Genomic DNA, 13,758 nt, shown 5'->3' with positions numbered 1-13,758 from the left:
GTTATTTTGACTAAGTAGCAGTGAAGGGAAACAGAAAATTGTACAGTTAAAAAGAGAATTAAGATCCACGCCAAATCTGTGCTGCTTAATTTACATGATAAATACTGCTGAACTTTTCAGCTGTCTTACCGGAAAAGAACTTCAGACTTTTTCCCTTTATTTTTGTACAGGCTGGAACTCAGGTCAGTCTGGCAGATTTATCATTTTCTGATGAGACTTGTGCTCTGTGGTATAACCTTCTGTCTTGCAAGCAAATCCCTGGCAAAAAAAAAAAGGATCAGAATGAGGAGCCCATGTTTCTTTTAAGCAAGCAGTCATCAGACTCATTGGACTTGGTGAGTGAAGTATTGACTGTTACTGTAATAACAAGAAAAAAAACACAGGACCTAATTGTACCATGACACTACAGTTCTGTATATGCTGTCCTGTTCTGTTTATAGTCTTTTTGTGTGAGTAGCTCCCCTAAGGGGTTGCAAACTTGTTGCTAAGCGTGGGTAGGGCCGAAGCTTCTTAGTGGATTACAAAATTGCACTCTAATTCAAAACATTTCTGCTGTTTAATTTTAAAAATAAATGCTACCTAATGGCTTTGTTAAGATTACCATTGACTTTCATATGCATGTACTAAAAATGCTATTTACTGTTTGAATTTGCATACTTAAAAAAGTAATTTCACAGAAAATGCTGTTTATGCAGAACGCATGCTAATTCCTTTAGTTAAATAAACTTTTCTGCTTTAATACTTACTCAAGAGAACAGCATTAAAATGTGACTTTTAAGAAGAACCTGTTTTTAGCTAGGGATGTTACAAGCATGAGAGGAAAAGAGAGAGGAGTTATTATAGGATGACAGCAACATATTTGATTGTATTATCATTAGAGAAACAATCTGGTTTTGATTGAGATTCATCCATTAATGTTCTACATGCTAACAATTCAAACTCACTATTTGTGGTCTAGATCGATTTTTGCTGGTAGCAGGGAGCACCATGGTAATAGAGCTCTTGTAAGGGGGTCTTTTTTCCATTTTTTTCTTTTTTCTTAAACCTGGATTATGTATCACTCAGTTCTGGTTTTGCCTTCTCCTTCCTTGTAAGCAGGATGCTGTGTCAGCTCTGCTGGAGAGAACATCCGCTGAGCTGGAAGCAGTAGAACAAGAGCTGGCTGAAGATGAGGAAGAAGAGGATGAACAGGAGGAAAGGGGCTCTGAGGAAGACTGGTAGAGCCATTTTTTCTTTACTATTCATGTCTGAATGATTCTGCTCCTCCCTCTTATTCACAGATAATGAGAGAGCAGTGTGGGGATGGGATTCTTGTTCCCTCATGTGGTTAACTGCTACAGTGTCTTGGCTGCCCTATTAGTTCCCAGTGCTCATGCTCCTCCATGTACTTCGTTCCATGAAACGACTTGGGGTGTCTAAGCCATTGGAGGTCTACTAGGATGTCTCTTACCTAACGGTGCTAATAAGTGACTAATAGGGTCTGAGTGGAACTCTTCTGTCTGACAAACTCAGTGTGTAGGTGCTTCCACTGATTATCTTGTTTTTGAAGAAGCTGTGAACTTTTCTCAAAAGGATTTCTTGCTGAATTGCTGAGTTTTGTTCCAGTGCAATTTTTTAGCTTTATTGTTGGGGAAGGGAGGGACTTGTTTTGTGAATTTGTTACAACCAAAGTCCTTCACTGCTAACAGCATAGGGCTATACAATATAGTGCAGTGTAATCGTCATGATCCTGAAGGAGAACTGTAGTAGAGCTTTCAGGGTTTTATTGGAGCATATAATAAGTGTGCTTTCACATGAACTTAACGGAAGCATTTCAGTGATAATCATTTCCCCATTAGGAAAATGCATATGTTATACATGAGTGAAGGCCTAGGCCTTCCACTATCCTTCCGTGGTGGGCTTTATCAGCTCAAGAGTAAGCCCAGGCTGCTTTTGTTCATGCAGGTTAGAAATGCTTGCAGAAGCATCTGATGAAATTGGGGATGAAGAGGAAGATGGCATTAAGCTGGCAGTAGAAGGCAACTGTACCGATGACACGGGGTTATTCATTGATGCAGGAGAAACTGAGGAAGATGAGAACAGACAGAACAGAGATGAGGCCCATGAAAGCCAGCAAGCTGCCGTCATACTAACACTGGTGAGCGTTCCTGTGGTATCTTACTAGGTCTGAAGTCCCGTTTCTGGGTAGTTAATTGAGGAATCTGCCACATCCGAGCATTCACAATTTGGTGTGGCATTTGCTGTAGCACTTGTGTGAACTTTTAGCAAAATTGTCATAGTCATTTTTGAGCTGTGCAGAAGGCATTTAACAGGCATGCTACACAGAACTTGTAAGTCAAAGACAATTAATTAAAAGTGTCAGTCTTCACCTTTTTTTTGTTGCGCGAGGAGACTATGCAAGGTACAGGAGCAGTTCAATAGTTTCAATCTGCACATACTTGAAATATTTCTGCGCATCTGTTTCATTGCTGCCAATTTTATTTTTTATTTATCTGTTGTTTCCCTTCTAATAAACAGAGGCAGAAACAGAACAGGGATCAAGATCTTTAGCACAGTGAGGAATTTCCTTATTTCTAATTTCTATTTTTGTGAAATGCAAAATCTGGCTTAGCAGAGGAAGGAAGATTAATTAACAGAAGGCTCCAAAATATGTATTGAACTGCATACTGTTGAACTACCCACGGACTGTACATGTGATGCCTTCATTGGCATGTTCTTGTTAACTGTTTGCCTGAAACTATATTCTACCTTTCGGAGAGGACTTTTAGAAAATATTTCATACAGATGTGCCCGATATGATAGCACATAATCTAGAAATTAAACTTTTAGAACATATTTCTGCATCTTAATGAAAATAATGTTGCCTAAATAAATTAGTCCTATGGGTTCTATAAAACAGCAAAGACAAAAAGACAAGAATGACAGCTTGTTCCTTCAAGTTTGTAACTATACAAAAGTTTGACACCTCAGTGGACTTGCTGGAAACTGTAATTAACTTCCAATTAATGTGGAAAGATGCCAAATGAGCCAAGGCCATGGTATAAAAGGACTGACAGTCTTCTGGGTAGCAGACAAATATAGATCAAAGCTCTAACTCAGCAAGGGGAGACGTCAAGGAGAATGTCTGAAGGTTAGACATGCACATAAGTCTTTTGCAGTGCCAGGGCTGGGTGGACCTGGACAGTAAAGGAAAGACACTGCAGACCTGATTATAAACAAGCCACAGTATAGATCATCTTGTGCCAGATCCTCTCAGGGTTGCAGTTGTGCTATGTAGGTCCTTGTATTTATCACCTGCACATTCAAAACCGTGAACTTCATTAAATTACCCCAGTTGAAGAAAATGCCCCAGTGCACATCAGTAACATCACATGTGCCAGCTGCTGCAGTGCTCGTTCTGTCCCTGCTGTCAAGATGATTGCTGCATGTAAGTACCGACGGCGCCTCCTACAGGGATGTCAGCAACCGAGGCTCCTTGTGACATGTGAGGGACAACTGTACCGGACAGCAGCCCCTTCTTGGGGCAGGAGCTAGTGAAATCAGCCTCTGCCTGATTTCACATGGCTGGTGCAGCACTGCACATTGCCATGAGGCACTGCTCTGTCGGCCCTCGGCAGATGTACAGAAGAACCCATCCCAGCTGCTGCTTTGTGTGCATAGGCACCATCTCAAGAATGGCCAAACCTTGCTGTTCTACAAATACAGAACAAATCCAGTATAAATACAAATGCATAATAACTATCTGTGCAAATGGCAAATCAAAATGCTTGTTGTACCCTGGTTGGATCAGAAAATCTGCAGGGCAGCAAAGGCAGAAGCTATGGTTCTAGAGAGAGAGATTTACTTTCAAAGGCTGCCCAGACTCCCCTAAGTATTTGGGTAGTTTTGTGCTTCCTTGCTTGGTGTAGCATGGTGAGCAAGATGAATTTTTGCTACTGATCTTTTTCCGTGTCCTCCAAGGTGACAAGAATGCTTGTAAAATTCAAAGACAAAAAACCTATATAGTGGCATGTGTCCGGGCATAATAGTTCTTACAAACTGAATTCCTTTTGATAGGTTGATAAAGAGACTAACACTGAGGAATCAGTTAACGAGGATGCAACAGTCCGACCCAAGGACAGAGCCAGCTGGAGCTCAAGACAGCGTCCCTTTGTCAGGAACAGCATGATTGTGCGCTCACAAACCTTCTCGCCAGGCGAGCGGAACCAATACATCTGTAGGGTAAGAGGAAAAACACTTGGCATGAAGAGCTATTAACTAAAGAGTCATTTAACTTCTTGGGAATGATGCATTAATGACAGTGAGTCATGCACCAATTTTCCCCGCAAGAGGCAGAGCCTGTGCTTTCTCTGTGCTTCTTCTTTCCCTAACTGACCTGGTGTGTAGTAGAATTGGCTTTCAGCAAAGTTGCACACTCTTGTAAAACACCTTTATGAGGACAGAAACGCATCCTGTTGGATAAAAGTAACAGATTCCTGTGCTGGCTCCCTGCAGTAAGTGTTTCACTGCACGGAAGCAACTATAGCTCACACACAGCAAAATTATTTGTTAAAACAGAATGGAGTTCTCTGTAATCCGCCATTACATGAACATATTTTAATAATATAACCATTCAAAGGTAACCGTGTGGAAAGAGCTCAGTCACCAGTAGTAAATCTCACTTTGTTTCTTAACTGGTTTTAAACCTGGACAGCCTAAGTCTTGCTGTAATTACCTCATAGAAAAATGTGTGAGTGCAGCCTTGGGGCTAATTTTAAACATGGCTTTGGCAACAAAATTCTTCAGTCTCTACAGATAGTAGTGTGGAAACTAAATAAATAAATTTAAATTATCAACCCTGTTGCTGCTAACCTAATGGTGAAAATCATGTTTACAGATTTAGGCATGGATTGCCAGCTCTGAATTGTAATTTACTTCCACAAATATGACTTCTTTATATACCTCATGCTTTAATTCTTTTCCAGTACAGTTAGAGGTGGTTCCTTATAATTTGGAAATAATAAAATTGGTCACCTCTCTGTGATGATCATTGGCCTAAAAAAAGCTGTAGTCAATATGTAAATACTTAAGTATTCCTATATGTGAATGAACTGTAGTACTGTACCAATCTTTACGTAGTTTGGATAGATCCCTGTCTGAATTGAGAACCTAATCTTCAGTTTAATTTCTGTACTCTGGAAACTGGTTGTATTGAGGGGGGAAGTAGCCTTAACTTCTGCCTGTGGGTTTTCTACAGGCAGTAGCACTAGATGTTCTGATGGTTGACTTAGCATAAACTCCTGAGGTTTCTGCATCCAGCAAAGTTCTGGGATTTTGTAGCTTTGAAATTTGCCAGAAGCCAGGTTCTGAAATAAGAAAGTTTGGCCAAACCCTGTCTTTCTCAACATATATGGTATGGCCTAGATGGAAAGTTGCCTGGGAAAGGCCCGTGTTTGCAGAAATCAGTCTCTTACAGCTTCAAAAATACTTGTGGTCCACTGTCTGGGCTCAAGAGTGTGCATTGTAGCTGCATCTAAGTCCATGAATAGGGCTGAACAACTCAGCCTTCCTCAGTCCTAGTCTCCACGTGTATTGCAAACATGTCCAGCCTTCCATGTTCTGGTACCTTACAAGAGGAAAACAGCCAATGGATACGCTCAGGCCATCTGTTCTCATTTCAGAGGAAATTGCTTAGCACTTATATCTCATACGATGTTACAACAAGCAAAAAGTGTGTGGTTTTTTTGAGGCCTAAAGGATGGACTCAAGGCCTATTTGGGGCCGTTAAAAACCTCCGTTGAAAAGTGCTTGAAGAACATCAGTGATTATAATTATCCGAGCATATCCAGGGGTGAGTTCCCAGTAGCATTTCCATGGTGGACAGACTTCTCTCTAGAGAGGTGTGCTCATATTGCAAGTGTATTCCATTTCTCACCCCCAACTCCCAGTCAGTTCTGCGTAAGCATGCTTTAGGGCTCTGCCTTTGTTGGTTATGGAAATGTTAGCAGAATTAATTCTTTGTATCTCTCCTTTTCTGAGGAGGTAAAAATAAATATTCTACAGATGGAAGCTTTTGCTTTCTTTGAAGATTTACCACCATGCATGTTGATGCATCTGACAGTCTGCATTGATTTACATGGAACTAATGCTATAATTAAGAAAACACTGCTGTTGTGCTGTGATGGGTATTTCTGAGAACTTGCAAGTGCTTCTGAAGTTGTAATACAAAAAAAAATGTTTGTTGGATGAGTGCATGTCTACAGTAATTTACCTTCCCTTTGGTTGGTTGTTAATGTCTGCCCCAAGTAAATGAAATCCGTAGTATAACCTGCAGTCACATAAAAGCCAGCCAGTCATTTGGTCTTTCTTAATATCCAGTTACCTTCCTTGCATTCCTGAACAGACTACTTCCTATTCATTAAGATTGATGGCTGTCTGGGCCTAGGAATAGAATTTTAGAATAGAGCTGTAGTTGAAAAATGTTTTATTTTATGCTAAGAATTACCTACACTCAGTGTTTTTCAGCACTGAGATTTTCTGACTGGTTTTACCCAATACAGATGTATTTGTATGTGAAGAGGCTTTATATCTCTGTTCATTATGTACGTTTTGACAGTTGAGTCGAAGTGACAGTGACAGCTCAACGCTAGCCAAAAAGTCTCTCTTTGTGAGGAATGCCACAGAAAGGAGGAGCCTAAGAGTCAAACGGGTATGTACTGCATTACCTGAATGATTTAAGACAAATGGGGAAATCAGGAGTAGCAAATAACTTAAACCACGTGCTTTTTAATGCAAGTTCATGAGCAAAAGCAAGGCAAGCACCACACACATCCCCTATAGTCTCAGGTTGAAATCTCAACACGGCGGTCTTTGTCCTCTCTAGAGTCACAGAATTGTCTGAGTTAGAAAGGACCCTTGAAAACCATCTGGTCCAACTAATATGCAATGAACAGGGATGCTGCAACTCCATCAGGTGCTCAGAGCCCCTCCAGCCCTGACCTTGGCTGACTCTAGGGACAGGCTGGACCAGGCTCATCTTTGCCCACTGACAAACATCTTTGCCCCAACAAAGGGAACCAAGGCAGCTGACGCTGCATAAATCTGAACAGCAGTAGTGTACATGCTGAGCAAGTTTGGGTGGAAATTTCAAGGATTCTGATATGCTTTCGAAGTTGATTTCTTCTTATCCAAGAGAGTTTGAATAACAAATGGATTGAAGAAGAAAGAGAATAAGATCACATTTTTTTTTACATAGAATTTTTTCTTATAAGTTACAAGGTATATTTTTAATCTCAATCACAAATAAAAATAAACACTCCTGCAGAAGGGTTGTTACCAGGTTGCAGGATTACTTTGATATAAGAAAGAAATTCAGAATATTCTGGGATGACTAGTTATACCCCACTTATTCATGTGAAATGCACAGTGAAAAGATATTAAATAAATGTGCAATACACTAATGAAGAGCTTGTTTACAGGTTTAAATAATTGCTTGGACTTTGAAAAAGCAAATATTGACTAAAAAAATAATACTGTTTAAATCTGTGGGGAAGTCTTTTGTGTAGTTTTGGGCTACTTGCATAGTTCTATCCTGAGGATCAGAAAAGGGTTTCTTAGTTTTAACTTTGTCATTCTACAAATGACTGGTGAAACTTTTGCACTTATCTGTAGCTACTGACTAAAGAGTAATTTCAGAATAGATGGATTTTTGGAGTTGGATCTTGAAATTGCAGCATTTTGCTGAAGGAAAACAAAAAATAGTCAAGCTTTTCTGACTGTATTATGTCAAATCCTCCACTAGCCTCTCTAGGTACTAATTTTTGTTTTCCTCTTTCCCAAATGATTCAGCCTGTTTGCCAGCCAATCATGCGAAGAGCTACGCAAGAATGCCCTGTACGCACTTCCCTCGACTTGGAGCTGGACCTCCAGGCATCACGCACACGACAGAATCGACTGAATGATGAGCTTCAGGCCTTGCGGGATCTTAAGCAGAAGCTTGAAGAAATGAAAGGTAGAGGAGAGACAGACCTTCCCCTGTGCGTACTGGAGGATGAACGATTCCAGAAACTCTTGAAACAGGCTGAGAAACAGGTATGAGCAGCATACAGATTTCGTGTGAAGAAAAATATTCTCCTACTTTTTTTACTTTTTTTTTTTTTTTTTTTTTTTACAAATTTGTTAAAACATTTTTACAGAATCTCACGTTTGACTACTTACACTATGTAATTCAGATATGTAAACACTGTTTCTTTATTAGTCAATATCAAAGTATTTAAACCTAGAATTTGAAATGTTATTTGACTGGTGCCACCTAAACTGCTCTCCCAGCCATACATATACAAAGTTTCATGGGTATTTTTTGTCCTTCAGCACTGGCTGATTTGCAGTCTTGATACAATTGGTAGCTAAGAGATCTTTGTACCAGGCAGGGAGGGGCATTGGCCATTACTTTCACTGGTGTGGGATTATGGATAAAGCAGTACATCCATCCTGGTGTATTTCCTTATAGAGGATAATGCCTGCAGATGAATACCAAGTTCTGTTCTTCCTGTGCTTTTGTAAAGTCATACAAATACATATTCAGCATCTAAACTAATATAAGCTAAGTCGGGATGCCCTCATGTGGATGAAAGACAAGAAGCAGGATAAGAAGGGATGAGAGATAGTGGTGACAAAGTAGAACATAGGAAATTCTAACTTGATATAAGAAAAAGTTGGATGCTGAGTGGTTTTTGCTTTGGAAGTTTTGGGTTCTTCTTTTATATTTTGAGGGGGATTGTACAACGAAATAAGGGCCCAGAGAGGTTGTGAACAACAGCAACACAACAACAACAAAAACCAGAAATCAGCCTCCACTAGCTCCACTTTTGGAGATACTGAAACTTAATGGGGGAAGATGCTGAGTATGCAGCTCTGGCTTGATTTGCTCTGAGAAGGACATCAGATCAGAGTCATCACTCTCTGGAGCTCCCATCCTCTCAGTGTTACTCTGTAGACATCAGTACTCAATGAGGAGAGGTTGGCAGCGATCTTCAGGAGGGATCTGTGTTCTTCAGCTGTTCATGGTTGATGGAGATGAGTGTTTTGATGACACCCACGTTATTCAAAATAGTAAAAAAAGGAAACAGATATTAACAAGGTGCAAAGGACTTCTTAATATGTAAGCAGCAGTTCAAGTAAAAATAGTAAATATCAGTATGTACGCTTGTGTAGGGCAGAGAAGGGATAATCCTAATATTTACACACAAAAAGGGCTCCTGAATTAGCTGTTAGGAGTGTGATATTACAGATACAAGAAACAGAAATGTCAGCACAAACATCACAGCATTCAGATGTCAAAAAGCATATAAGACATTGGGAATTACAAAGAAAGAAAAGAAAGCTGAAATGAAACAATAATTCTTTAATGACATAAATGCATGTTATGTCTGCAACATAAAGATTGTTTAGTTCTGGTTCCCCATCTCAAAGTAGGTAGTAAGACTGCCAAGGGTGAACAAGTACAGTCAAGTACAAGTACAAGGGTGAACAAGTACAGACAGAAAACAGCTTCTATGTTAGGAATGGCCAAGTAGCCACCACTGTAAAATCACAGTTGACAGGGAGGAGGGCAATCATTGCCTTTTTTAATACAGGGAACTGAAGAGGTAACAGGTGGAAATAAAGAAAAAGTTAAGAAACTGTAAAAAAAAGTTTTGACCAAACATCATGAATGATGCAAATTTGCAAAGTCAAAAAGCAGTGTGATAAATTTGTGGAAAAAAAAAAATCTAGCAGAGGTTATTAATTGTAGCAGTAACACCTACGTCAAGAAATCCTTGACCGTCAACTTAGGGGAAAAAAAGAGTTTTTTTCTCAGTATGTTCTCAGCTCAGTTCTTGATCAGGGCTATTGTCTCTCTCTCTCTCCACTCCATATCATTACAGCCTTCCCCTGTGGATCAGATCAACCCTGAGAATGCTATACTCTGCTGTCACTGCTTCCTCTTGGTTTAGCAGAACACAGCAGTCTAGAGAACATTGTCACAGATTATTTTTTAGATCCTGCAGGCATTATAAGGGCACAGACTAATGCAGCGGCTCTAAGTGCCAGGGTAACTGAGAATGTCTCGAGTGAAAAAGGAACTGCAGGTGTGGGGGATGTTGAAAATCAGGGGCTGCTTGCTAGTACAGTTACTCTGCTTGAAGCCCAATACACGGGCTCCATACCTTCTCTTCTTACCACATTTACATTTACACAGTACGGCAAGTACTGTAGGTAATACCTACAGATCAGGAAACAGTAGGTAATGCTGTGCAGCAGAAACATTTACTCATTTGTCTTACATTCTCATACAAGTAAGTTTTTTCAGATACCTGCTGTCCTCTGAAGTACTTCATCTGTGTGCATCTTAAAAGGTTCCTGTGCCTAGCTATAAATATGTTATTTCTTTCCAATACATCTTCAATGTAGTCCTTAATAACACAAAACCGAAACAAAGACAACAGCTTTTTGTTAGACTCTTTCATTCTTCTGTACAAAAACACACTGAACAAGGCAGGAGTTAGAGTTTCAGCTTTAATTTTGCTAAGCTTTCCTTATTGCTTGTTATCTCATGCTTACGTTAAGCACAAATACAGAGATTCCTGTCTATCCAAAGCCAGATTTTTGGCCCATAATGAATGCATGGTCAGAGTATTAGCATGCCTTTCTGTATTTTATGTAGACAGAGGATTGCTTTTATAAATCACTCAAGAAGCATGGTACTACTATAAACCTCATCTTGTATATACCTTCTTATGCGCATTCTCTTAGACAGACTGGGCTGAAGCCAAATCTACCTGAGAGCACAGTGAAACTACCAAATTCTGAGTCCTGCTCCATGTTTGTGGTAGCTGTGGCAAATGGGAGAAATTACTTCCCTCAGTTCTCCACTTCTCCCTTCTATTGGACGCTGCTGCTCTACACCAGCAGACAATATCTTGCAGCTTTCTGCAGCCTGCCACACTAGTTCAAAATAAGATTGACAGCTGTCTGGCACGTCACAAGTCTGTAGAACCTTGATCCCTCACTGTGTATTGTTAGCACAGACTAATTTCCTGCACATAAAAATTAAAAGTATTAAAAAGTTGGAAAGGAATATGTGTTTCAAACAGCAAGGTGAATGGACAGTTGGTGTTTTTTGTTGTTAACCTGAAATGCAGTAATCATAAGAATCTCAGAATCAGAGAATCTTGAAATATTATTCTGTTAGTGTTTTGATGATAAATATTAGCTTGGGAGCTAAGAAAGACATATGGCCACTGACATGTTGCAGATTGCAAATGTATGTTTACTAACTAATAGGAAAAACAGTGTTTATAGGTTAATTCCATCTTAAAATCTTTTGCTATTTTGGAGTTGGGACTGAAGTTAACAGCAGTACAGGCTGATTGGAGGTGTTCTAAAATGGCATTACTTCATACAAACACTGGACTACATTTCAGCAGATACAGGGTGCTGCTATCTGCTGGAAGCAGTTTCCTTGAATACCATGAAACTGACAGTGTGGTGTAATGTTTTTTTATTAGTTGGTTCTGTTGTTTGGGAGCCTACCGGGCTGAATTCAGATCTGGAGACATGAATTCCTACGTTTGAAACCAATTTAGAAGATGGCTGTTTCTGGCTTGGGCATGTGTTTTCATTTGAGGTAACAGACTAGCATTTGAGTCTGCATGCTCAAAGTTAAGCATCAAAAATAAGCCCCCAAGCAACTTCAAGAAATGTTTAAGAACATGAAGTGCTTCTGTTAAGTTTTGACAGCTGACAAAACTGAAGATGCAGTAAATAACCTCTGTGTGACTGTCCCTATAGCCTAGGAGTGAAGGTGAGTGTGCACACACAAGGTGCCATCAGCCAGCCTTGCATCCCACTCAAAATGAGAGTGATAATGCATGTGTTAAGAAACTTGTCTGCATCTCAACACCAGCCACTTTGTCTAAGACACCCAGATGACTGTCCACTGAAAAGGAGCTGCTCTTCAAATTATTGGGTGTTCAGATACCCTTGGAACATTTAGAAAGCAAAACAAGAAGAAAAAAGTAGCGCTCAATAGCAATTTGCCACCATGCTGTGGATGATACAGCCCTGATGGTGCTGGTGATGTGGCAGTACTCGCTAAAGAAGACTGTAATAGAGGCAGCAGTACTGAGGTGTGGAGACACTGTAACTCGCTTGTGGGCATTCATGTCAAGAAAGATCCGTGATCTCTTGTACCAGACTGTGTTCCTACCTTGGCTTTGATACTGCTGCAGTGCAAAAGAGTTGTTATCCACATGCAAAATCTATGTATTTTAAGCAGCTTAAATGAACCTCTCTGCTAGGACTACCACTTCACTACCATTAAGAGTGAGAAAACACTGATGGCTATCGCCAGATCAAGGGAGAAACAAGTCAGCAAGGACCTCTGAGATGGAAATCGGTGTCCATGGAGCCAAAGCACCTCTTGGGAGCTCTCATATTTCACCTGTTTATTCCAAAGTTCCTGTTGCCTTCAGCTCTTAGTGTTTAGTAAGGGATTCATAGGATAAGAGAAAGGCTATTCCTAATCTGATTTTACGGAAGATGCTAAGATGTATCTTTTGTATTCATAAGGCTATTATCTTGCATCTACATTCCTACCAGTTTGTTTTTATAATTTTTAATCCCTTATTAACATAATAAAGGAAGATAAGTAACTATTTCCCATTCATCCTTGGTTGTATGGTGTTGGAAGTTTTATTTCAGTGGATTTAGCATCAGCTTAACTTGATTTTGGGTTATACCTCCGTGTCTTCAAAGCATTTTTATAGTAGAAGACGCTGATGTGAAAAATGCATTTCAGAGACAAACAATTATTTTATTGCTTTGTTTCCCCCCCAGTTCAATGTACAGTAAGCACTGTAGCATTTAAAATATTTTCTTGCATAAACTTACAGAACATCTCTAAGCTGAAGTGCGTACTAACATTAGAGTTGCAGTTGGGTGAAAACAGTTGGAAAGGATGCATCTTCAGTCCTTCATTTTCTTTCAGACTAGAGCATCCTGGCAGGGATTTTTTCCATACATTGAAGAAATAGGTTAATATGGTTTTATCACAATTAAAAGTGCAAGAGTTCACAAATGCTAATTTTGAAAGGAATGTTATCAAAACTTGAATGTGTATTCTGAGATGTCTTTTTTTTTGTTATTATTTGTCATTTCAGATTAGGTATAGGCAACTTTTTAAACAACTTTCTGAAGAGCTTGCTTTAGGAAAGTAAACTATTTTATGGGGGAATTACTGTCTCCCAGTATTAAAAAGACATTTTGTTTGTATTCGTTTAGGTACTGTCAGTGCACAGTAGCCTCCTGTGATTGGCATGGTTTGTTCCATTTATTTTTTATTTCTCAGAAAACGCTTTGTTATCTTATTTAGTGCCCACTGCTTAGGCTTGTGATACCAATTCTCTCTTGTGTAGACATTTGCTTGACACAAGAAGTTGTCGTTTCTGTGAAATAAGCAGTTGCTCATTACTAGCAAAATATAGTTATTTTACAGTTATTTTACAGGCTGAGCAGTCAAAAGAAGAGCAGAAGCGAGGCTTAAGTGCTGAGAAACTGATGAGGAAAGCTTCGAAGGATGTATGCCGGCTACGGGAGCAGAGTCAGAAAGTGCCACTACAGGTGCAGTCATTCAGGTAGGGCCTGTGAAGGCTTTTTTATGTTCTTTTTAGTGTAGTTAAGTAACATGAATTTTTCTAAACATAATCAAACATGCACACGTTTGAGTTTCAAGAAACA

At 39.6% G+C, this 13,758-nt stretch overlaps 1 protein-coding gene across 4 annotated transcripts in view; it reads left to right on the top strand.

Annotated features, from left to right (window-relative positions):
* Nucleotides 1-13,758, top strand: part of WWC2 (WW and C2 domain containing 2) — an 87,225-nt gene that overhangs the window by 70,403 nt on the left and 3,064 nt on the right. For 3 of the 4 annotated variants that reach the window (XM_048942090.1, XM_048942091.1, XM_048942092.1), the window contains 7 exons: nt 171-335; nt 1,099-1,217; nt 1,945-2,137; nt 4,057-4,221; nt 6,596-6,688; nt 7,828-8,070; nt 13,528-13,655. In XM_048942090.1, coding sequence (XP_048798047.1) covers nt 171-335; nt 1,099-1,217; nt 1,945-2,137; nt 4,057-4,221; nt 6,596-6,688; nt 7,828-8,070; nt 13,528-13,655 — 1,106 coding nt within the window. Of the gene's footprint in view, nt 1-170; nt 336-1,098; nt 1,218-1,944; nt 2,138-4,056; nt 4,222-6,595; nt 6,689-7,827; nt 8,071-13,516; nt 13,656-13,758 lie in introns of all 4 variants that reach the window. The other variant, XR_007376423.1, reaches the window with a different exon arrangement.

This window comes from Lagopus muta, chromosome 4 (assembly GCF_023343835.1).
Source record: "Lagopus muta isolate bLagMut1 chromosome 4, bLagMut1 primary, whole genome shotgun sequence".
NCBI classification, from domain to species: domain Eukaryota; kingdom Metazoa; phylum Chordata; class Aves; order Galliformes; family Phasianidae; genus Lagopus; species Lagopus muta.
This window is presented reverse-complemented; position numbering and strand designations above follow the sequence as displayed.